The sequence below is a fragment of the Centrocercus urophasianus genome, unplaced genomic scaffold (genome assembly GCF_019232065.1).
Source record: "Centrocercus urophasianus isolate 14NV4802_14NV808 unplaced genomic scaffold, USGS_Curo_1.0 seq_11, whole genome shotgun sequence".
In the NCBI taxonomy this organism is placed as follows: domain Eukaryota; kingdom Metazoa; phylum Chordata; class Aves; order Galliformes; family Phasianidae; genus Centrocercus; species Centrocercus urophasianus.
In genome coordinates, this window is record NW_024884253.1 from 31,774,999 (window position 1) to 31,798,019 (window position 23,021).

The 23,021-nt window shown below is 36.0% G+C and overlaps 1 protein-coding gene across 1 annotated transcript in view; it reads right to left on the minus strand.

Moving 5' to 3' along the window:
* CUNH8orf34 (chromosome unknown C8orf34 homolog) overlaps positions 1-23,021 on the minus strand; it is a 162,966-nt gene that overhangs the window by 34,513 nt on the left and 105,432 nt on the right. The window contains exons 8-9 of the mRNA XM_042840024.1: positions 18,677-18,812; positions 2,026-2,111 (exon numbers count right to left, since the gene is read on the minus strand). Of these exons, the coding sequence (XP_042695958.1) occupies positions 2,026-2,111; positions 18,677-18,812 (222 nt within the window). The remainder of the gene's footprint in view (positions 1-2,025; positions 2,112-18,676; positions 18,813-23,021) is intronic.

Consider the following 23,021-nt stretch of genomic DNA (forward strand, 5'->3'; position numbering starts at 1 on the left):
TTCTTTCTTTCTTTCTTTCTTTCTTTCTTTCTTTCTTTCTTTCTTTCAATCAAAATATATTACTAGCCAACATTTTAGGAAAAAAAAACAACCAAGAGAACAAAACAAAACAAAACAAATTTGAAAGGCTGAACATTTCTGAGAAAGCCTCTTGTCAGAAATTTGGCAGTACCTTACTGTTGACCTCAGTCTTTTTGCCCTAGAGGCAATGCTGTTTACTAGCTATACAGCTAACAGGTTCATCTGTATTTACAGACATGAGATAGACGAGAAATAACAACACGAATCTCGTTGCCTCACCTACCTAAGTTTTATGCCCTGTCTTTAGGGAAAGGGTTATTCCTCCCCCTTTTAATCATACTTAGTATATACAGAAGCATGTAAGGTGGTCCAAGTTAAAGTGGCTACGGTACTCTTGTGGTCCATACTCTGTGACCATGAAAAACACAGCTTCCACCCACAGCTTCATTGTTAGTCAGCATCCAGGATCTTCTGACAGTTTCATCTTCTTTAATCTTTAGTGTCTTCGTCCCTATGATTGTGCAACAAGCTACCATTTTACTGACGGTCTGCTCCCAGTAAAAATAATGAGCCTCCAGTTTCAGGGGGTGGCATAGCAGTATATTTCCACTACAATAGCAAAGGTACATGTGAAAGGAAAACGAAGGCAGAGATCTGCCTGTTCAAAACAAATTGTTTGATATTCAATTGTATATATTCCATGACCCATCCCAAACAAGCCACCATTATCTCCTCGCCTTGGGATTGCCCTCATAAGAGAAGAATTTTGCCTTCCTTTGAAAGGATTTCAGTTACATTAGCAATCTGGGTCTCTCTCACTGATGAACTTCATCAAACTGGTAAGAGCGTGATATTCTGAGATTTTTATTGCACTAACAATTTTTTTAATGAAGCAATTAATGACAAATGAAAGGAAAAATGAATTGTATAACTGCATTACACCATGTATGTTCACAAAATCAGTATATCTGAAGACAAATTAGTTACTAATATTGACGTTTTGCTTTACAAACGTGAAAATGTATAAAAGCTCAGGATGACCTCACACCTAGTGGCATTAAATAATAGACATTTAGCAGAAGAATTCAAAATAACAAAACTTTCTCAGTTACAATTTCTTTTACATTAATTAATCAACATGACTAACTTATCTACAGCTACTGAAGATGAAACTACAAATCAAATCCTCCAGTTAATAGACTCCTCCTGTTCTGACCTGAAGTAGAAGAGACAGAACAATATGCTTTCCTATCTCCATTTCAATGACAGCTAAGATAATCTTCATCAAGATAATCTTTCATAAGAAAGCAGGGCATTCTCTGGCAAGATATCCCCTAGAATGTGCTTTTTCCATTAGATTTTAGGTGTTAAGAACCAGAGTAGAAGCTGAAATTGGACTGTGTCCTGACTAAATTAGCACAACATGTAGCTATGTGCACACAAGGAAAATAAATTGTTCTCAGTTTTTGTAAAAACTCCTTTGAATCATGTTTTAAATTCTTGCCAGCAGTGCTAAGGGAGAGCATTGAAGCACTTTTGATACTGAGTTTAAATGCAGAGAAATTCTTTAAATCTTTATTTTTCCTATATATTGTTTCAATTCTGTGAATGAATTTGTACTACTAAATTAAATATTCCAAAGACAGCATTATTTAGCATACAGGCCAGTTGCCAATGGACAAGACATGTCTATACTACTAAGCTATGTTACATCCAAAATTCTGTGCTAACATAAAAACTGTCTACTAAGATACTGACCCAAAACTACTGACCTGAGACATTTCCAAAATACAGCAAAGAATTATTTTGGAGTGCTAATGTGGGCTATAGCGAAAACTACATTATGGACATTTCTAATAGATTTAAGTGTACATGACTGAGTTCATGTGCCCAGTAACAACCTTGGGAAACATTTAATTTTCTCTTGTAGACATAACATTAACTCTTAAATACAAAATGTTGTTGTTTGGGTTTTTTTTGATGTGCAGCAAATATCTAACTTACCATCAGAGTCTGACATAGCTGGCTCTGAAGTTTGAGATACCATGGAGACATCTTCTGGCCTTTCTGCCATATTATCTCCTTGCAATCTAAATTGTAGAAAAACAGAACAAAAACATAGGCAAATTCCATTGATAAGATACATAAAAATATTAATTCTCACTATATACAGAACACTGCCCTAACTAAAAGAGTAGCTTTGCTGAACAGTCAGCATCTATGGTCCAACCATATCATTCCAGAGCATATAATAACTAGAACTAGCCTTTAGAAAACAGTCAAATGAATTGTACATGGTTTAAATAAACGAATAGGATTGCACTGTGTCAAGGTGTTGGTGGCAGGGCGGTTGCCAGGATTGGCCTTAGCAAGAAGAGGACATGGGCTGCCCCATACTGGACACAGGCATTTCCATCTGGCTCCAGTGCACACAGCTATGCCCAAAAGCCAATCTGACAGCACTTCTGGAAAAATGCATTTAAGAAAGAGGAGAGATGTAAGGCAGGTAGAGGAAAAGAGCGGAAATAGCAGAAGGAAAACCATACTTAGAGAAGGAGGTGATTCGGGCACTGGAGCAGATTTTGTGCCACTGCAAGGTGAGAGGACCACAGCATCCACTGAAAACCAAGAAGACCATGTGAGTACAGTGGAGCAAGTGAGTATTTCCTGAAAGAAGCAAAGCCAATGGAGAGCCACGATGGACCAGCCAGAGGAAGTGTTACAAACTGACTGCTTGGGGGCGTGGGTAGAGAAATCTGGAATGAAGAAGTGAAGTTGAACCTGGGAAAAGGGGAGGAAAAGTGTGATCTAAATGCATCTTTTAGTTTCTCATAAGCCAAATCCATTTTAATTGGCAATAAATCAAATTAATTTTCCGTAAGTCTGTTTTGCATATGGCAGTAACTGGCAAGCAATCTCCCTGCCTTCACCTTGACCCACAAGCTTTTTCATCATAATTTCTCCCTGTCATGCTGAGGACAGTGAATGAACAAGCGGCTGAGTAGGAGTTTGGCCCTTAGCCAAAGGCAACCCACCAGAAGAAATACACACATGAATATTTCTTCCTTCTCTATTACTTTTTAAAATAAATATCCAGTATTTAAGGCAAGTATTGTCTTCAGGCTTTCCTCCTGCATCAACTAACTGCAATGTCTTGATAGTAATTTACAAAAATAGGCCTTGTAACTGCTGGCTTTTTAATGAGTATCTCAAGAGATCCACTATCCTTCTTCAGGCTCCTATGGATCTTGAGCACAGATTTTGCTCTGAAGAGATGGTTTGTAGCAATACAGTTGTCATTTGCATAAAGGTTATTTTAACTTCAATTTATTCAGACATAAAAAGAATAAGAAAACACAATTTTGCAGAGCCCAGGAATTCTCAGAATGCACTGAAATAAGACCTTAAGGAAATAAATATATCCTGAAAGAAGTATCTTTTACTCTGTATTCTCACTCTCTGCAACAGCTTTACACGAATCTTTCAATTAACCTTTGAAACCAAGCAGAACCTCCATATTAGCCCTATCCAATTTTCACATCTCGTGAGTTTCACACCTATTTAATCCATCTTCCAAAAAATTATTTTCCCCCAATAATTACTGTTATTTCCTTTTATGAGAGAAGGCTTAATATAAATTCATAACAACTCTGGCCTGAGGAGGCAGTTCCATAGAACTCAAAACTCATTAGGGCAACAAAAGAGTAGAGCTTAAAAGACACCTAATTTTGAAAATGACTTCTACAAATCCTTTGTAGCTCTATAGCCAGTCTGTATGCTCTAGTTACAAATCCTTTAAAAATTTAGCTTGCAGAACAAGCTTTTCAAAAGACAACAGTAAAACAGAAGCAAACTTCTGTTCATGCTGCTCTCATCTTCACTTTCATGCTACTATCATAAAGACATTCAAACAAGGAGAAAACTAACTTCAAAAGTAATGGAAGAAAATCTCCAAACCACACAATTTCCATTTGCTTTATATTTGCCCTGTCGTCCTGTATTACATAAATATGCATGCATACTGCAAGCATGTATTCAAGCTTATAAAGATAAACCTGAAATCACAGAACCAGAAGTGATAAGACATTCTCCTCTGCAGCCATCCTGTGTACTATTAAAAGAAAAATTACTCCAGACTTCCATGTTTATATTGCACTCATGCAAAAATACCTCTAACTGTAGGTAGGAGATTCTCATACTCCACCAGGATTTTCCAGATTTTGTAACCCATTTCCATTATGTGATTTCATAAATCCAAACCCAATGCAATTAGACATGAACAATCTACATGATTCTCATTATATTCATGAAATTATGTTAAATATTTAAGTAAACACAATGCCTCATAGAAAAAAAAAAAAACCTTTCCAATGGATCTAGTAAAAAAAGCTATTTCATTATTTGCCTTTGTAGAAGGAAACAGCTGAGTGAACTAGACAGATTGACGGGTGGGTGAGTGGATGAATTTCACATATCTAGGCCTCAGTTTCCCATAAAATTTTCAATGTATTTATGTGTTTCTTACATCCTTACATAGAGATTCATACTAGAATAAATCCTCATATTACTCAAGCATTAGAAGGACTCAAACTTTTCCAATCTCAGCTTAATACAGAAGACTTCGCAAAGCAACCTGCACAAAACTCAATTTTGACTAATATAAGATCCTGGATTTTTTTTTTTAGCATCATCAGGACTTCCCTGGCAATTCTACCTACCTGATAACACCTCAGAACACATTATTCTGTAAATCTCTATGATTACAAAGGTAGAAAAGAATTGACTCTGATCCCATCCTGCTGCCAGTACAAGCAGAACCACCCTAGAGAACTCCAGATACTAGTTCCTACTCTAGCTCCATTTGTTGCAAAACAAGTGCAAATTGAAATAAGGTAGATGAATCACCACAAATGCTTCTACTTGGATTTTTTTCAAGAGATTTTAAGGGATTGAGTGTACCCTCAGCAAGTTTGCAATGGACACCAAGTTGACAGGAAGTGTCAACCTGCCCGGGGGGTAGGATGGCCTTACAGAGGGATCTGGACAGGCTGGATTGCTGGGCTGAAGCCAATGGGATGAAGTTCAACAAGACCAAGTGCCAGGTTCTGCACTTTCGCCACAACCCCAGGGAATGCTACAGGGTCGGGGCAGAGTGGCTGGAAGACTGTGTGGAAGAAATGGACCTGGGAGTGTCAGTCAATGCTTGGCTGAACATTCTGTCAATACAAAAAAAGGAATGATTAAGTATTGTGAATGAATACACACTGTACAGTATTTTTAAGTCATCAATAAAATTTTCATAGCAGCACTATATTCCCCATTAGACAACTTCGTTAAACTCTGATAACTTTCCATTAACTTACCATTAAGTTTTTTTGATAGAGTAGCTTTTAGCTTTGCCAAAAATATTACATTTGGAGCTACCTATATAATTTGAATTATAACAGTAAAGAAGTAGACACAGGAAAGAATCCCTGTACAAGGAACTCTGTGATATGATCTCTGTGATATGTAAATCTTTTGAAATTATACCTACTTTTTCTAACACAGCTCACTGGGACATACTTCTTCGTGATGCATTATTCAAACTGATATTACTTAAGCAGAATGTGCAGGGAAAGTTGTCACTACTATCTGAAAGGTAGTCCTTCCAAGAACTCCTCATATTAGTCAAGAAAATAAACATCAACAGAATCCAAAGTCTGGATGAGCTTATTGCTGTTGCATATTGTGACTAGCTGTGTGGCATGTCATTTCAATTCCCCAGTTCTTTTATTTATTTACAGAATTAGGGGTCTTGCTTTCAAACCTCTCTGATACCCATCAGTGTCCAACATAAGGACAGCTTCTTGACATTATGGTAATTTGCTGCTTTAGAAAGATGTTAGATGATTACTTAGATTGATGACCTCACTTAGAAGTTGAAAAGCAAGACGACAGAATCACAGAATCACCCGGGTTGGAAGGGACCTCAAGGATCATGTAGTTCCAACCCCCCTGCCTAGCAGGGCCACCAAACACACACATTCAGATCAGGTTGCCCAGGACCCCGTCCAACCTAGCCTTGAACACGTCCAAGGACGGGGCATCCACAACCTCCCTGGGCAACCCGTTCCAGGGCCTAACCACTCTCCTTGTATAGAACTTCCCCCTAACATCCAACCTAAATCTTCCCTCCCTCAACTTGGATCCATTTTCCCTAGTCCTGCTATTGTCAGCCCTTTTGAAGAGTTTACTCCCCTCCTGGGTGTAGGTTCCCTTCAGGTATTGATAGGCTGCAATGAGGTCACCCCGCAGCCTTCTCTTCTCCAGGCTGAACGACACTATAAACAATTCATTGTTTGCATCTAAAAATCACCGAATCACAAAATCTAATAGCATTCCAGAATGACAGATTACAATGGGTAAGTAAGAAATAATGGGATTACTGAGGATGGAAGGAGAGAGTAATACTTCAGAAGCTGTGACTTTACCACCTGTGGCTCTCCTAAAGCAAAGCTTTATGATCTCATACAGCTGCACAATCACAATCAAACTACAACTTAAAGATAAAACTAACAGAAAACATTTGAGGAAGTCGAATTTTTTTTTCCTCTATTACTTAAGTACAGTATGCAGTTTCAAGTTTGAAATTTGTCAAAATATTTTTGCTTGAGTAAAACCGATTTTTCAGAGGTAAAAGAGCTGCTTTAAGAGTAGCAGTGGGTATGTATATATTTCACTGTGTATATTTGACAGCACGTATAGATTAAGATGAATTCCTTTTTATGAATTCCTCTATTGCATTAAATTGCTGATGTTAGTATACACTATGACTGTCCTCTTTATCAGCACTGTTGCCCTGTGATAGTCTCAAAACTAGCAGTAAATGAAATTATACTCCTTGTTATGGCAGGATAATATAATACAAAGATGCTCATCTTTGAACAACATTTGTGCAATATTAATGAATTTGGGGAAAAAAAATACTATTCTGACAAACTGATGTGCCCATATTCCAAACATGTGGGTTAAAAACTTCAACTATCCAATTCTGATCCTATTCCTTCGCAAGTAGAAAAAAAACAGAACAGAAGCAGGTTTTGCATTTTTTGGACAAGCTCTTCTTTAATCATCACACAAATACTAATACAAGCAGGAGTTCTAAATCATTCTGTATGGTGCTGGCCTTCAGATTCTGGTAAATGATCATGGGACTTCTTTTTATTAAACTCATCTGCCCAAATTCTGATGTTCCCTAGAGGAGAGCAATAATTTTGCAGTTCCACTTGAGAAGAAACCCCAAAATCCTGTTAATTCCAGACAATACAAATGTTTCTGCCATCTTTTTCAGTAATAAAGAAATATTCCTTGAGGGGCTTCAGGACATAGAAGGGCATTCCCCGCAGAGGGACTGAGAAATAACGTGACTGCAGATTGCAGCTCCAGCCAATCTCTCTGCTAGCTAAATTTTGTTGAACCTGGATAATTTCTGTAAAATATTTCAGTTTCTATGAATCATTATTTCCTAAAGAACATACATTTCATTGGAAAATTCCTGATATGCTTTGCTGAAGACTCAGCTGACTTCTTTTAGATAAACACAGTGAGAAGTAGAGGAAAGTTCAGAAAAAACAACAACCCTAAGTATTTCAGCAAAAAGAACAACAAAGCTATTTTCACATTCACTCAAGATCAGTGCACATTTTAAGGCTACAGTCACAAAGAATAGCTTTCAGCTCTGAAAACCAGATGTAGTGTCATGTTTGCATTAGAATCTTAATGTAAAAGATTTTGAATTGTTGAATGACTTATTTTCATTAAATTGCTTCAAACAACTATGCTCTTGAGAGAAATCCTAATGCTTCAGTGATTTAGTTTCTTTATGAAGTATTTATTAATTTGGTTCAAAAAGTGTAATACAGATTTTGTAAGATTAAAGAATAGCACAAACTTATTCACAGAAGAAACATATGATGGCATTTCTTTGGCAACTAAAGGAAATCTCAGTCAAGATGAGAACTTTTTTTCTTTCTTTCAGATCGTCTGCTTCCTTTCTGTTATTTTAAACACCACATCTTCATCTGACATCCTTCTCCGATATCACTGTAATAGTGAATTATAATTTCCCTAAAGCAAATATATATTCATAACGTGAGGGATGTTATAGCAACGGCGGTCAGACAAGCAAAGTCTTGAAAGCCCCCACATGCTTTTAGGTTACACTGAATGTTTTCTTGCACCTTTCCCTAGCAACCTCAACACCACACCAGTAACAATACTCCAAGCATTATAATCATTTGTCCTGACTTGCCTATAATACGGTGAGCTTATTTCATTCTGTGTTCCCAAACATACCAATCCAAATTCTGATCTCATATACCTTGACTTACTGTCTCCACTAGATCCATGCTCGGTTCCTGGTGTAAAATCCAGCGCTTCTCCAGCACCTAAGCATAATGCCAGGAATTTCTGACCTATTCCATTTGTTCTACTAATGTCTTTTACAAAAACAGAAATGTTAAAACTGTACCAGCAAAATTCTTAGTGTATGCACAGGTACAGATGAAGAAGACTTGAGTTCTCCATTATTATAGACTATGCCAGTTAATGTAATGGAGAAAATGTAGGAAATATTATTAAATATACACGCTTTATATACATATACGTATATATATACACACACACAGGCAAAGTACTCCTCTGTTAGTGAAACTCTCCATCTGCTTTCGCTACATAACTCTTGCTTCCTAATGAAGATTAAAATAAGTTAATACAAATTTCAGTTTCACTGCAGAAGAAAAATGTCTTCGATCTATGGAGGCAAGCAACAGAGGATTGTGAACTCAGCGAGTAATGAATGGCTGGCACTTCCCAAGCTTTAAGTAACAATGGGAAAGCTCTGCAATATGGCACCTTGTTGTATTAAAAAATCAGTGTCATAGCTTCTGTTTTCACCATAGACCAAAATACAGGAGGCATCTGCATTGAGGAGAAATGAAGCATGAGAACTATTGGATTATCCAGCAGAACATTATTCAGGCAGACATTTCCAAAGTTAAGCTCTAAGAATACATGAATAAATACAGATATTTACTGTAGAACAAAAAACATGTAAGAAATTAAAAGCAGCAACACATTATGCATGTTCTGATTGAAATTTGTAATTCTTATAAATGCAGTTTAAACCAGTGGTGCAAAGCTCAGAGACTGCTGTTACTAACGCTGTCTTTACTTACCAGAGATATACAGCATTCAGATTCTTTGAGCTACACCCTGATCTAAGGTACAGTCCAGCATAAATTATTCCATTTTCGCTGATAGCAGTGGCATCACTGTCTTAATTTTGCACACAAGGACATTATTTCTTAGTATTTGCAGACTGAAACAGCAAATGATTTGCAAATTCATAGGAGCCATAGTTTTTTTTTTAAAAAAAACAAATAGATTCCATTCCCTTTGTGCAAATTTTTCCAGCTACTTCTCAAAGATTTTTGTGGAAAGTTGCCATATCACCAATACATAATTCACAGCCATAATACTTTCAGCTGGTAAAACTAGAATATTCACTTGCTGAGCAAATTTACACATTGACAGAGCCTGCAAAATAATCTTTTCTGTGTGCCATTTGCCTTTTCACGATTCCTCAATGCAGGTCTTTGTGCATTTAAATAAGTACACTCCGCAGATATTTCTGAGGAGAACCGAAAGTGGAAATATATTTCCCAGAGTAAGGAATCCATAAAGAGACTGAATTATCTAATCCTTTTACAAGATGGGGAATTAAACCATTCTTACGGCAATCTTTTATCTGCTGCTGGCTTCAAACCATTATCTCACAGGAGAAAAATTACAGTCTTTGTCAGTCTTTTCAGACTTAACACTCTTTCTTCTCCTGTGAAACATTTTTTTTTCCAGGACTTCTGAAAGAGTTGTGTGTGTGTGTGTGTGTGTGTGTGTGTGTGTGTGTGTGTCTTCAAGAGCCACATTAAAATGTTATCCAGAGACTCAAATTATGACCAAGAGGCTTCCTTAGGCTCGTGAGCTGCTGGTTTTCTCCCTGTATTATTCACATCCAGAAGCAACTGCTACTGCTGATATACATCACAGTGTAGCACCAAACATGAAGGATCTATAAACATCACAGTAAAGAATTAGCTTGCAAGGCACACACCCGAGAAGGCAAATGGTGGGGAACGGCTTGGGCTTTTTAAGTTATTGGAAGGGGTCGAATGTGTTTTGTCAGTGAAGTTCTACAAATGAAGGACAGGATGAAACAGATGTCATGCTCCATTAAGACAGTATAATAATAATCTCCGGGGCTAGGCAAACATTAATTTCATTTTCAAATATGCTCCTATTGCTTATACTACCGCAAATCAAGATTACGACATTCGAAAGAACTAAAATGTCTTTTAAGTCTTCTCTCCTTAAAATTTCTTAACAGTATATTTTTTTTAATGTTTACGGGATTATCACCCCTGTTATTTCAGTTCTTTCTTTTACAAGCAGCCTGAGATGTAGAAAAAAAGGTCAAAATAGCATCAGCTGAACAACAGTTCTTAGAAAAGATGCTTTAGTGACACATCATTCATTCATATCAGAATCTCATACAGTATTTTTCTTTCAGAACTAAAATCAGACACCAATTCCTTGTTGTTAGCTGCAGTAGGGCTGTCTCTATCTGGACTCAGTGCACCACATGCCACATTTGCAAAAGCAGTTCTATCAATGCACCAGGTATGTATTATAAGATGCAGTTCACCTGTAAATTTTATGTACCTGCTATACAAATTTCGAACATGCAAACAGAAAAAGTCTTTCTCCAGAGTTCTTCCCTTTCCCTACAGATAGTTTTTTTAATATCAAAAACAATCCCACCCTTCACTTGCAACCTTTAAGGAAGCAAAATAACTGTTACATCAAAAGCAGCTGATGAAGTCATCTCTGAGAATACTATGTAGTGCAAACACACTGATATCCACTGTTCCTTTTAAAGTGATATATCTTTCATGTGAAAACAATGGTTTCTTCATAGCTCACATAATTTTCAGTAACAGACAATACTGTAATTATCATAATATTTCGGAACATCAGATATGTCTGATATTATTGCTTGGTGGATTTACCCAGTGAGAAAAAAAAAAGGAAGAAAAAGAAGTCTGCTTCTATGGTACCAGTGCCTCAAACAGAAATCAATCTCCTCTCTTATATCATTCCTTTCTTATGCCACAGTTAAGATTTCAAAATAAACACACCTTGTCAGTCTTTTAAAACACACATTCGCTGGGTGTTTTCCATAAAACTAAAATTCAGGATTAAAAGTCATAATAACTTGTGTACTGTAGAAGTCAATCATAAATCCAAGAACTCAAAATCAATCATTTGAAATGAAACAGGTGCTCTCTGTTTTGCGTATAGTCAGATGCTCAAGTGGAGCACTAGGCAGTGCAAGAGCAGGCAGTGCTTGCACAAGACACAAGTGTGTTTCTCTGACAATCTAGCAAAAGACTAACTCCTAAAATTTCATTTGTGGTTTTTGTCCCTAAGAACCGCTAGAACTAGTAAAAACTTTTTCCTAGGTGTTTTTTTTTTAAAAAAAAAACCTTTTTTTCTATTTCAGAGAAAGAACAAATAAGACACCAAAGTGGTTTGCCACTCCAAGAAAAAGAAAAATGAAATCATTTATTTTAAATGTATTTAACACTTACAAATCAACAAAAGATAAAGCGAAGACTTTTGTAGGGCTTTTTGCATCAAGCCTGGGCAAATGGATCACTCAGCCAAAAACACCCCAACACCTTTTGGCTAATTGTTTTGACTATTTTTTTCAATGTAAGTTTTTCCATTTTTTCACAGTTCTATCAGTTGTTCTATCTTATAAGAAGTTATAGCAAAAGGAAAAATATCTTCTTTCTTTGTAATTCTCCAAAGAATTTCTTCAGGAAATTTTATAAATGTATTTATTAAAATTCATAAAGCGCTATTATTTGCCACTTTTAAAGTGAAAAAGATGCAAATAAAACACTAAAACTGCCTAGAAGACCTAGGACAAGGTCTTTGAAGCTAGCACAAACATGTGGAAAATTCAACTCTGTCAAATGGGAGGCCAATAAATTACATTTACAAAATAGAAAACAAAGGAAAACTAAGAACAAAAAATAGTAACACAATGCATCTGCAATGTTCCACACTTCTTCCTCCATAGAATAGCCACTCAGAAATAACACACGGACAGAAAGCTAACATAAAATACGAATCAGAAAATAAATATGTATACATAATCGAATGTTTTGGTAATGTTTAAAAAGAAACTTCTTCACACTTAATATATGAAGTCCAGACTGAGAATCTTCCCCACAAAATGACATCTGAACCAATCACGTTAATTTGGAAACACTTTCTTTCCTTTGCAACTTTGAAGTAATTTCTTCTCAGATTTTAGGAATTACTATCCCAGTAGAAAGTTTCTACCAGGAAGACTGAGTGACTAACCTGGCCTTACAACCTAAGCAGACATACAAAGCCTATTCCTTATGTATATACATGTATAAAACCACACATATACCTGCATCCATTCCCCAGTGCTACGTCACAGTATACAGAGCCAAACTAGGTTATAAGGAGATCTTCAGAGATTATTATTTCTGCCACATTTGCACATTATTGACTGATTTTAAATATAAATTCTATGACAGGATATCTTACATTTCCTACTTTTTTGCTTTATGACTAGACAGAAATTAGCTTTTACCTTTAAAAGTTTACAAACAAGTAAAACGCAAATCCAAGTGGGTTCCTCATAACATTTCTATGTAAAAGGCTGCACTCTAGACAATTCAAAGCACGTTGAAATGTACAACAGGACAAGTCAACCCCTTATAATTTATCATTGAGTATTCAGCTAGCAAGGAATAAAGGGTTTTAAAAATTTAAAAATCAAGCCAGCAAAAAGGAAAAACAGATTACAGAATGGAAACTAGTGGGAAACACAATAAAATATTCAAATGCAAGTTATTTGGATGCACCCTCTGCTCTGAAAGAATACTCCCAATGCATCTGCACAGACCTCTGGGGAACTGCAAAGAAAGCTATAAGGAAAAGAAGGAATTAAAATTGTAGGCCGAGTCTAAGGAGAAGATAAAAGGTTTGGATTTCCAAATAGATATTATAATATATCATGACATTAGAAATTAGAATTCATTCCTATCAAATCTCAGCATTTAGTCACAGGATCCACTATTATTAGATTACTCTCCACAAAACATTACACTAGGACATTAAGGTCTAAGGAACAAAAGGGGATTTTCAGTCATATACACAGTGCTTCACTACCAATTCTGTAAGGAAGAAATTATTTCCAGTGATAAGTCCTATCTAATTCCATCACATCTTGGTTTTTGATAACACTGCAGTTGCAAGAATGACACTAGATTACTTCAACATAACTGTACTCAAGAAAAGTCTACCACCAAATTTTCCACCACATATTTCTTAGTCACCTCACATCTCATTACTATTGTTATAGCTCTGTAATACACAGAGAAAGTAGCTCCACACAAACTCTTACTTTTCTAGGAATCTAAAACATCTACGATAGATGAACACCAGAGAATTTACTGACTAAAAAAATTTATTTCAGTTATTTGCTAGAGAGATGCATAAAGGTTAACTCAGACAAGAGTTCTATTCATCATCATTATTCTGCAACTTCTGTCAAATTTATAGAAATTAATGTCTACAGCAATTTGTTTTTCTCTGTCTGGTTCCTTCACTTCTTCCCTCCACACTGTCATGATCCTCATGAAAGTATGTCATGAAGCTATGCTCTACATTTCAGAGCACCCATGTGTGGTTCTTAAATTTCACACAGTACCATGCCATTTATCTCAGTATATACCAAGTACACATGGAAGTTGTGGAGACCATACTGCAGAAAACAATGTTTACGAAAATGTAAAAATGCAGCTGGTTAAAGAAAAGTTGATTGGCTTTGGTATATAAAGTAGCTAATTTGAAGATTAATGGGAGAAGAAACCATGTAAAGGAGTTAAGAGATACACATGGTAAGCAGGGCAACACTAAATCAGGCAAGGTAAACTAATGTGTGAGTTTTTGAATAATTCTTCCAAACTGATATTTCAGAGAGTATTCATAAATGGTAGCATGCACAAAGCATCTCATGTATTCTACATTATCAACGCAAGCTACCGAAGTTGACCTTTAATACACATCCCAATGGCAATGGTTAGAAAAGCTGTGATTACTTTTTTAATTTACAGATTCACTTCCCATATACTTGATTTCTCAAATATGTTAAAAGGCCTGAGGACACTGTGCTTGTACTCCAAATAATCTTAAAACAAATTATTAACTAAATATATTGCATCTCAAACCTAAATTTGTATGCAACGAGTGCTCCTTCCCAACATTCTTGTTCAGAAGCCTTCAAGCTTGTGGCACAGTATGTTTTCTATAATCCCATTTCTTTTTTAATCACATGCAACCCCTTTTTTGTATTCTATTGATGTTAAGAAGAATGAATGCAGCCCTTGCGCTATTAAAAACAAAAAGCTTCTTACTTCCAGGAATGCACTGGCAAGACTCCACAAGAACAAGATTTAACTTTTGAGCATGGCAGTGGGCATACAAGGCTAATGGGTGGTCCTCCAAAAAAAAACACCACAAAAAAACCGTTAAACTTCATTCAAATGGCCTTAGTACAGCAATATTATCTTATTATCTTGCAAAACTCTCAGTGCACACGTAACAAGATGTGAGAAAATGTGGAAGCACTGTTCAGTTTTACAATTTGTCACTTACACCTTTATTTAACACATATGAGTTTAGTTTATGTGTGAAGGTGCCTTATGACTCATCAGTTGAAAATGAAGCTCAATTTGTTTTGCTTGTATGTGAGAAAGAAATCACAAAATTGTTTTACAGAATAGGTCAGTCCATTCAGTCCAACTAGTTGCACCCCTAGACAAAATGGAATTTTTATTGTAAACACTTTGCTCAAGAGATCTAAATCCAGGTTGGCTGCACTAAAATTGCTTTTGCTAATTTTCCTGCCAAAACTTCAAAAAGCAATTATTCTAAATACAGTTATTTTTGTAGCCCCTTTTTTGTGTGTCTACAAATCTTGCTTTGTTCTACCTTGTGAATGATGTCACCCTTTTATTTAGATGACTCAATATGCTGCTTAACGTGTGATGTAGTTCAAGAGCAACTATGGGAATAACATTGTCCTGTGGCTATTTTCTCCATTTGAAAACCCTCTTAAAGCTGTTATCCATCTGCATTTTACTCACCGTTTGTGAAACATCTATACAGAAAACAGTAAGCTCTCTGTTTCTTACAGCTATATTCCAGCCTACAAACCTATTTATACTCCGGGAGAATTAATGCCTACTTTTATTATTCTTTTTGTCAGACGTTTCGTGGTTGTTTTTTTGGTTTGTTTTTTTTTTTTTTTCAGTTTTTAAATCATAAACTCTAAAAAAATAACATGGTGTGATAGGATAGGCTTGAAAGGATTCCCCTCATCTCCCAGACGGGTGAAAAGCATGTTTTATTAAAATTGCTGACTTGGGCTGTGACAACTCCATCTGTTTTTCTTGAAGATGGTTGGTGAAATTATTAGCATTCATGATTAGATGTCAGTTTCTAAAAAACTTGTTTAAAAAATAAAAAATATGAATTTCTACCATTGTCCATTCTCAGACTCATGTCTTACAATTCTTGAAAAAGCTTCTTAAAGTGATGGAGGAGGTTTTACCAAATGCAGTCTCAGCAGCATTCCAAGTGGTTCCCAAAATGTAAAATGTGTTTAATTTGCTTTGCAACAAATCAGATTTATAACTCTTTCTATAGGGACTCCCATTTGGCCTGCTTTCTGAAGACCTTTTTGTAACACTCTGTCAAACATTGCATCAGAAATCCCTCTCAGAAGAGCCCCAAAATGTTCAAGTGAAGCTTGTGTAGGATGTATCATAGGAGGTAACATGACTGTACAATGAAATAACGATGGAGCATTAAAAAAAATACAGTAATTTGACAGAGCTAGGATTATGTATACGTAAGAGTAAAATTAAACTTCTGTCTGAAAAAAGGGTTGTTTTTTTTTTTTTGTCTAAAAAAGTCATATTCCTCCTACTGACAGCCAAAATACTTGCAGTAAACATGATTTGGTAATCTGTTCTGACAGGTCTCATTAATTACAGAATACCCACGGCCAACTAATAGGCCACTCATTTCAAATCACTTTCTTAGATGAAAAAATGGATAAAATTAAGAAGACAGATGTGCTTAATTGTGGCTAAAAGTACGTATAACAACAACTTACACTGACTACTTTTTCAATTTTATTCAAATGTGCTTACAATGAAGGCCCAAAGTATGTATAGCACATGAGACTACTTAGAGGATATGAAAGAATGAAACTAAAATTTCTAGAACAAATAAATGCATTACAATACCGTATAATGACCTTAAAATAAATACTCGGTTTTCACATAACAATGAAGATAAATACCAACACTGAGAAACCTTCATAGAGATGATCCAACTGCTTGGACGTTGATTTTCTGATGTTATTTTCAATGACTGTATCACTCAGTAACAGCAAAAATTATTGCTCATGGGAAGAAAACAGGAAAAAAACATATAGCTTCTGCCAGAAGTCATTTGACAAATTCATTACGAAGAAATTGAAAAAAGAGAGCTACTGCAATGAGAACTCTGTCTTGAAGAAGAATGGACAGGTGTCCTCGAACTCAGTGAGAAAGGAATGCTCCAAAAGAATCAATAGATTTCTTGATCACAACAGAACACACAGAGTTCTTCCCCACAACAGAATACAAAAGCAATACACAGCTCTATTTTAAGCCTCGTGCCACTGATAAGATGGTCTATTTTTTGGTCTATCAGCAGTTTAAAGAAATTGTTTAACTGCAACCAGAAGAACAAAAAGAACCAGTCGAGCAGGTATCATCCAGTTCCTCTCTGACATTCTTAAACAGGGTAGCGAGTGTCATAAAGTTCTACAGGTGACAAAGTATTGCTTTGCATTCTCTGATCACGAGAGTGAAGTGAGAAAAGGGTAATTCATATTTCAAGACTGCAGCATCATGTAATACACTCAAAGGACAATATAACAATAGCCAAGGCTGCTACGACTGGCCCAAGATTTGAGTGGTATGCTCCCTGATGTGAGAACTGAGAGGATATATTGCATCTTGGCACCTGCTGCTTGTAGCTATTTCAGGGAATTTAAAATTTAATTAAGCTTCATATTAATCCATACAAGACTTATATAGTTCTTATAAATGACAGACTTGTAAGTTCTAAGAGATCATGTAGAAAAATTAACATTTCCTTTTCCTTGCCTTTCTACATGATAGTTCATGGACAACCAATGCAAGTAGAAAAAAAAGGTGTCATTCTTTCACGTAGCTAGTTGTTAGGAAATATTTTGTAACACATACAATTTTTTTCCAGTGAATTGGGAAGAATCCCATGCCTGGTATATGTTTACTTTTTTCTTAAAGCACATAGCTGCGCTGTTAACAGTAAAACTGCCTGGACTCACAAAGCCCTTAGCCACTGCTGCTCTGGCAGTACTGGAACTGAAGTTTGAGGTCCCACGACTGTGCTGAGGAGATGCCACTGCACAGATACTCAGTATGCCTGTAGCCATAGCCTCCAGAGAAAAACGCTCAGAAAGCGTTTTGGAGCCCCTCTTCCTACATAAGAGCCTTTAAAAAAGTAGTAACTTACAAGCAAAACGGGAAAAAAAAGTAGAAACGTAGGGTGGCATATGGCCAAACTTTTGACTTAATTTCACCACAGGTTGCTTTTTATTTACAAGCGGTTAATCCCCTCTCAAACTATACAATGGAGCAGCCATTGGCAAAGCAGGCAGATAAAATTGGCATGCCTCTGTATTGTTCTTGTTAATCTGAACCATTAACAGAAGGGTGAGAAGGCTAGTTTTGTCATTTAAACAGGCTTAAATCCTTTCTCCAAATGAGCTTTTGTCTACACAGAAGAATGCATCTAGGAAATTTAAGGGGTTTCTGTTAGTGTTGCATTCCCAAGCTGACTTGGCTACAGGATCACCAAACTGTTTATTTGGCCCCCATACTGTAAATGCAAGAATTATTTCCAGCTGTCAAAATCAAAAGGGGCTCAACCCGATTAAATTATTTCTCAGAGGTGAAACAGGATGAGATTATAAAGTGCTAAGAAGCAGTTATTTGAAGTCCTGGACTGCACCTGTGCAACTAAATCTCCATTTATACAGGTGCTTTTCAAATTGGATTTGAACCTTTAAATTCCCTGATTCATCTCCTGAAAAACCACAGAAGCTCAAATAACTAATGAAATTCAGAGACAGAAAGGCTTAAAATAGTTTCAAGCTGTGAAGTAAGGCCTAAGACTAACTACACTCTTTGATTCATTGTTGACGGGACATATCAAGCATAAACGTTAAGTTGCACAACCCAGATGCCTGAGGTCATGGGGTAGTTAGTAGCTTTTTAAAACAAAAAACAAAAAACAAAAACGTGGCACAGGAGAGGTCATCACCTAACCCAAAACAAAGTGCAATACATATCCGAAAAACTTGGGGAAAAGAATGTATTTGGTGGCACGGCATCGTTTTGATTTTTACCTGGCACATCTTGCACAGATATTCAATGTGACCTTTGCTTGCGGTTCAGCAGGATGAGCACTTCTACTTTGATTGAATTTGCTCCCAGAAGACATCAGACTTGTTACTCCTTCCATTCTTAGGTCATCAAGATCCTCTGCAACAAAACAGAATGACTAGGTGAATACAGTATTTATTTTTGTAACAATACTTCATAATTCTGCTCCTGCAAAATTTATTCAGTGCCTACAGGATCACTAAAAATCAGGAAAAAATCACACAGTTACTTGAATAATATTAAGGAAAAAACCACACTTGGTTTTTATTTTTATGCATCAGCATCTTGATACAAAGGGTATCTTCAAAAATACTCAGTAGCATTTCTACTTCAGATAGTGCTATCTATTCTTTCATATTCATTTCTCCAGCTCGTCTATAAAAACTAGCAAGCAAACATACTTGCCAGTTGCCAGATGCTGACCAGTATCTCAATTTCATGTAGGGCTCCATACCAAAGAGAAAAAATCACTTTTTTGAGTATATTGTCCTTTTTTGAGTATTGGTATAGGCTGGTATACAGTCCTCCTCCGAGATTTTGTTGTTTTATTATTCAATACTTAGCAAAGAAACAGCGTTGCTAAAACAAAAACGTTCCACTGAGCCCCAAATATTTGAAACAGATATGTATATCACACCAAAGGGACCATTGTAAGCACACTTATACTCACCACATCACTATAATACATGAGCAACTACTAATCATAACTGGATTTTATACTGCTACAGAAGCACTCCCACTTTGCAGAAAGAGAGCTGAGGCTCTTGGAAAACCATATTTCCCAGATTACACTGGAGCACTGTGGCTGTTAGAATGTAAACAGTCTCCTGCTTTAAAGTTGGGACATCCTTAACATGACTTGTTTATTTTTTATAACATATAGAATAGGCACATTGTGTATACCTAGTGTATAAGGCAAAACTTCAAGTTGTTTATAATTCCATTTGGTTCTAGCTGAAAAGTACACAAACGAAGCACTAACTAGCTGCTACTGAATGGGCACCAACCATTCCATGTTCTGACTGAGGCTTGTGGTTTGTGATACATAGAGCATGTTATCATCTAATTAAAATGTCTTTCAGATAATGTATGTACATACATTTTCATATACTTATGTGTACAAAAGAAGCCAGATGTTAAAGGATCCAAGTGAAGCAGTAAGCACATAAAGGCAGACTGTCGATTGTGCAATCAGACAGTAAAAGGTCACAGAGAATTCTAAAATCAGAAACTATATTGGTTCAACTGAAATTTAAATTACACAAGTAGCCATTACACAGTGGACTACCAGTCAGATTGGCAAGATAATGCCATGTTAATCATACTCTTTTTGGGAGTCATCCATTTCAATAAACAAAATCCACCGATTGTGGTGAGAATAAAAGCACATCAGGACTAAAAGTAAATGAATTTCTTGCCATCAAAGTCCTGGAACTAGGTCTTCTTACCTGCGAAATTTTATTTCAGCACTTAAGAACACCCTCCCTTCACCTTCTCTTACTGGTATAAATAGACAGTTTCAGTAATTGCGTCTTCAGTTTACACCATTTCCACAACTCTTCCTTTAAATGCTATCTGTAGTTAATATACAAACTAATTCAAAGGACTTGGAAGGATATATGATGAAGAGTTATAAAATCAATCACTTACGAGACATTTCAGAGAAGGCATTACGTATTTGGAACGTACTATGTATTAAAATAAATGATGTTAAATTGTGTTTTAAAGAGGTGTGAAAAGTTCTATATTTTTTAATAGATGTAAACGACTGGATGGATTACAGTTTAAATGAAACTGAAGCACATGCTTTATTTTTTCCCCCACCTTGAACAGATGTGATTTCTTAAAACGGGGTTTTCAGCTGTTCCCTGCTTGATTAATAACTAAGAGTGTTTCAATAGAGTAGTGATGTAAGCTGACCTCTATTGTACCTTTTTACATTTGACTCTGTATGTCAAAAAAATGCATGTTCCCCGTTTTTGGTCAACTCTTTTCTCAAGAGAAAAGCAAGTGAATTTTTGAATGTGCAAGAAACTTGGATTTCAGACGTACCTATATCTGTAATTAACAGACAAGTTGGCAGAACATTACTACGTGCTGGTAATAAATCAATCTTAGCAAAAAAATATTTCACTTGAGAAGTCAATTCAGTTACAGAGCTTGAAACACTGAATCTTTTCCATTGTATTCTTTGCTAGACCAACTAGTGATGATAGAGCTGACCAGTTCAGTGATTTTATTGAGGAGCAATGAGATAATTCACTAAGAAAAAGAGAAAAAAAGCTAAGTTGATGACTGCTTCTGTGACAGAGGACAGGAATACATTAAACCTCTCAAATCTTTAGAAAATTGGTACGTATATTTTTACAGTGATAGGCCAGAAGTTCAAGTAAATGAAAGGCAGAATAAGATAGAATCGTGCTAGTGCTAATAAAAATATGTTGTTTTAACGCATGACGGCGCACTCTATCTCTTCCATTTAATGTTATTCCTATGCATACTCATCTTATAAAATTTTTCATTAAGAATGTCCTGTGTGGTTAAAAAAAAAAAAAAAAAAAAAAAAAAGCAAACCAACAACCAAAAAAAGCATTTATACAGCTTCACGTATTGCCACAATACCAAAAAATACTTGAAAGTGAGATAAGAATCACAAGTGTAATGAAGCACATCAACAGATGTTTTCTGTATTATTAATAATGCTGCATGGAGCTAAATCCTTTGTGAATTTTTATAGACAAGTTTCATAACTAAGAAGGGAAAAAAGATATCTATTTCAGCTAAACAAAAACATATCCCAGTAGTCAGTTGACTGTTTCTGAAGAGGATGTTGCTTATGATTATTTATGTCCTGTTATGAGGAGGAAGGGGAACTGGGGACAGAGAAGGGGCACTGATATTCTAGACCATCAAGTATTCTAGAATAATATTCTTGAATGTGCGCAAGATTGTTTAATGTCTCGGGATGAAGAGGTGTGAAAATGTTTCTCAGGATTCTGAAAGGCTCTCACACCATTCACAGTTAGGCCAGAGCTGCTCTTATGAAAAACTTCTCCTAAATACAATGAAAGTTCACTTCCAAAGGAGGTTTACATAGTCAGGATCTGTTCTACATTTTCTGATATGATATTATCATTTTTTGCCTCTTCTCTCCATTGCAAAGTGTAATGTCCCACCTTCTTGAATTAATATTCAAGAAGGTGCAAAGCTGGAAAAAGTCTTGATTCATCTTTACAGAGATTATGACTGCTCAGTTTTTCTGTTCATTCTAATGCTAAGAAAACCAATAAATATTTTCATGTGGGAGTGAACTTGATTATGAATCTTAATTTATGTTTTTGCAGGCCCCCAGTCAATTCTGATGCACCATTAAAATAACAGCTCTTTCTCTGAAGCAGTGAGTTTCTAAGGCAGTGTTATTTCATCAGGACAGATATTGATGTATTGCCTGTAGATAGCATTGATTTGTCATGGACCATTGACCAAAGCACAGACCCAATACATTCTGGAACTCCCATAAAACAATTAAGTAAAATAAAAAGCCTACTACTTATAGAAGTTCTGCTTATGTTCCAGGCATTTCTGCTGCTCTGTATGTCTTACCTGTATGTTTCTTATTACGCTAACCACTCATCCCTGCTTTAGATGACTTTTCTTACCAACATCAACAGAGCCCCCCAAATCCTACCTGAATTCCAAACGAATTATTGGAACATTCAGCATTTAAGTTTTCAAGATAGAAAGGAACCATTAATCTATAAGGCCTTATACTCTACTTCTGAAACTTAATCATTTACTTCAACCAAAGAAAAACTGGAATTATCTTTCACAATACACTAGATACAGGACATTTCACTTCTTTTTCTCTTATTTTTCTATGTTATGAAGTTGACAACGCAGTTTATTCCAATATGTTTTTTCCATTAACACCTTCAAAATATCAAAATTTCGCCCAATCCAGACCTCTGGCATTGACTGTTGATGCAAAGATTGTCTTAAGTAGATTCATCAAGAATCCTACAAGCCATTTTAGATTCCTGAGACCAATGTTCTGAAGACAACGTACTTTGTAAGCATCTAAAGATGACAATAAATTTTCCTGGTGTTAGTGCTTCCACTGTTAGATGCATATTAAAAAAAATTTGAAACCTGATTTTGCACATCCCTGAACTTACATCTCCACTTCTACCACTTCCAATTTATTAGAATTCTACCCCACAATCAAAATCAATCTGGGGCTGTAGTATCAAGAAGCACTCTTTGCATACTTAAAAAATGGATTTGCAATTAAAGCTCTCCGTTTCAATC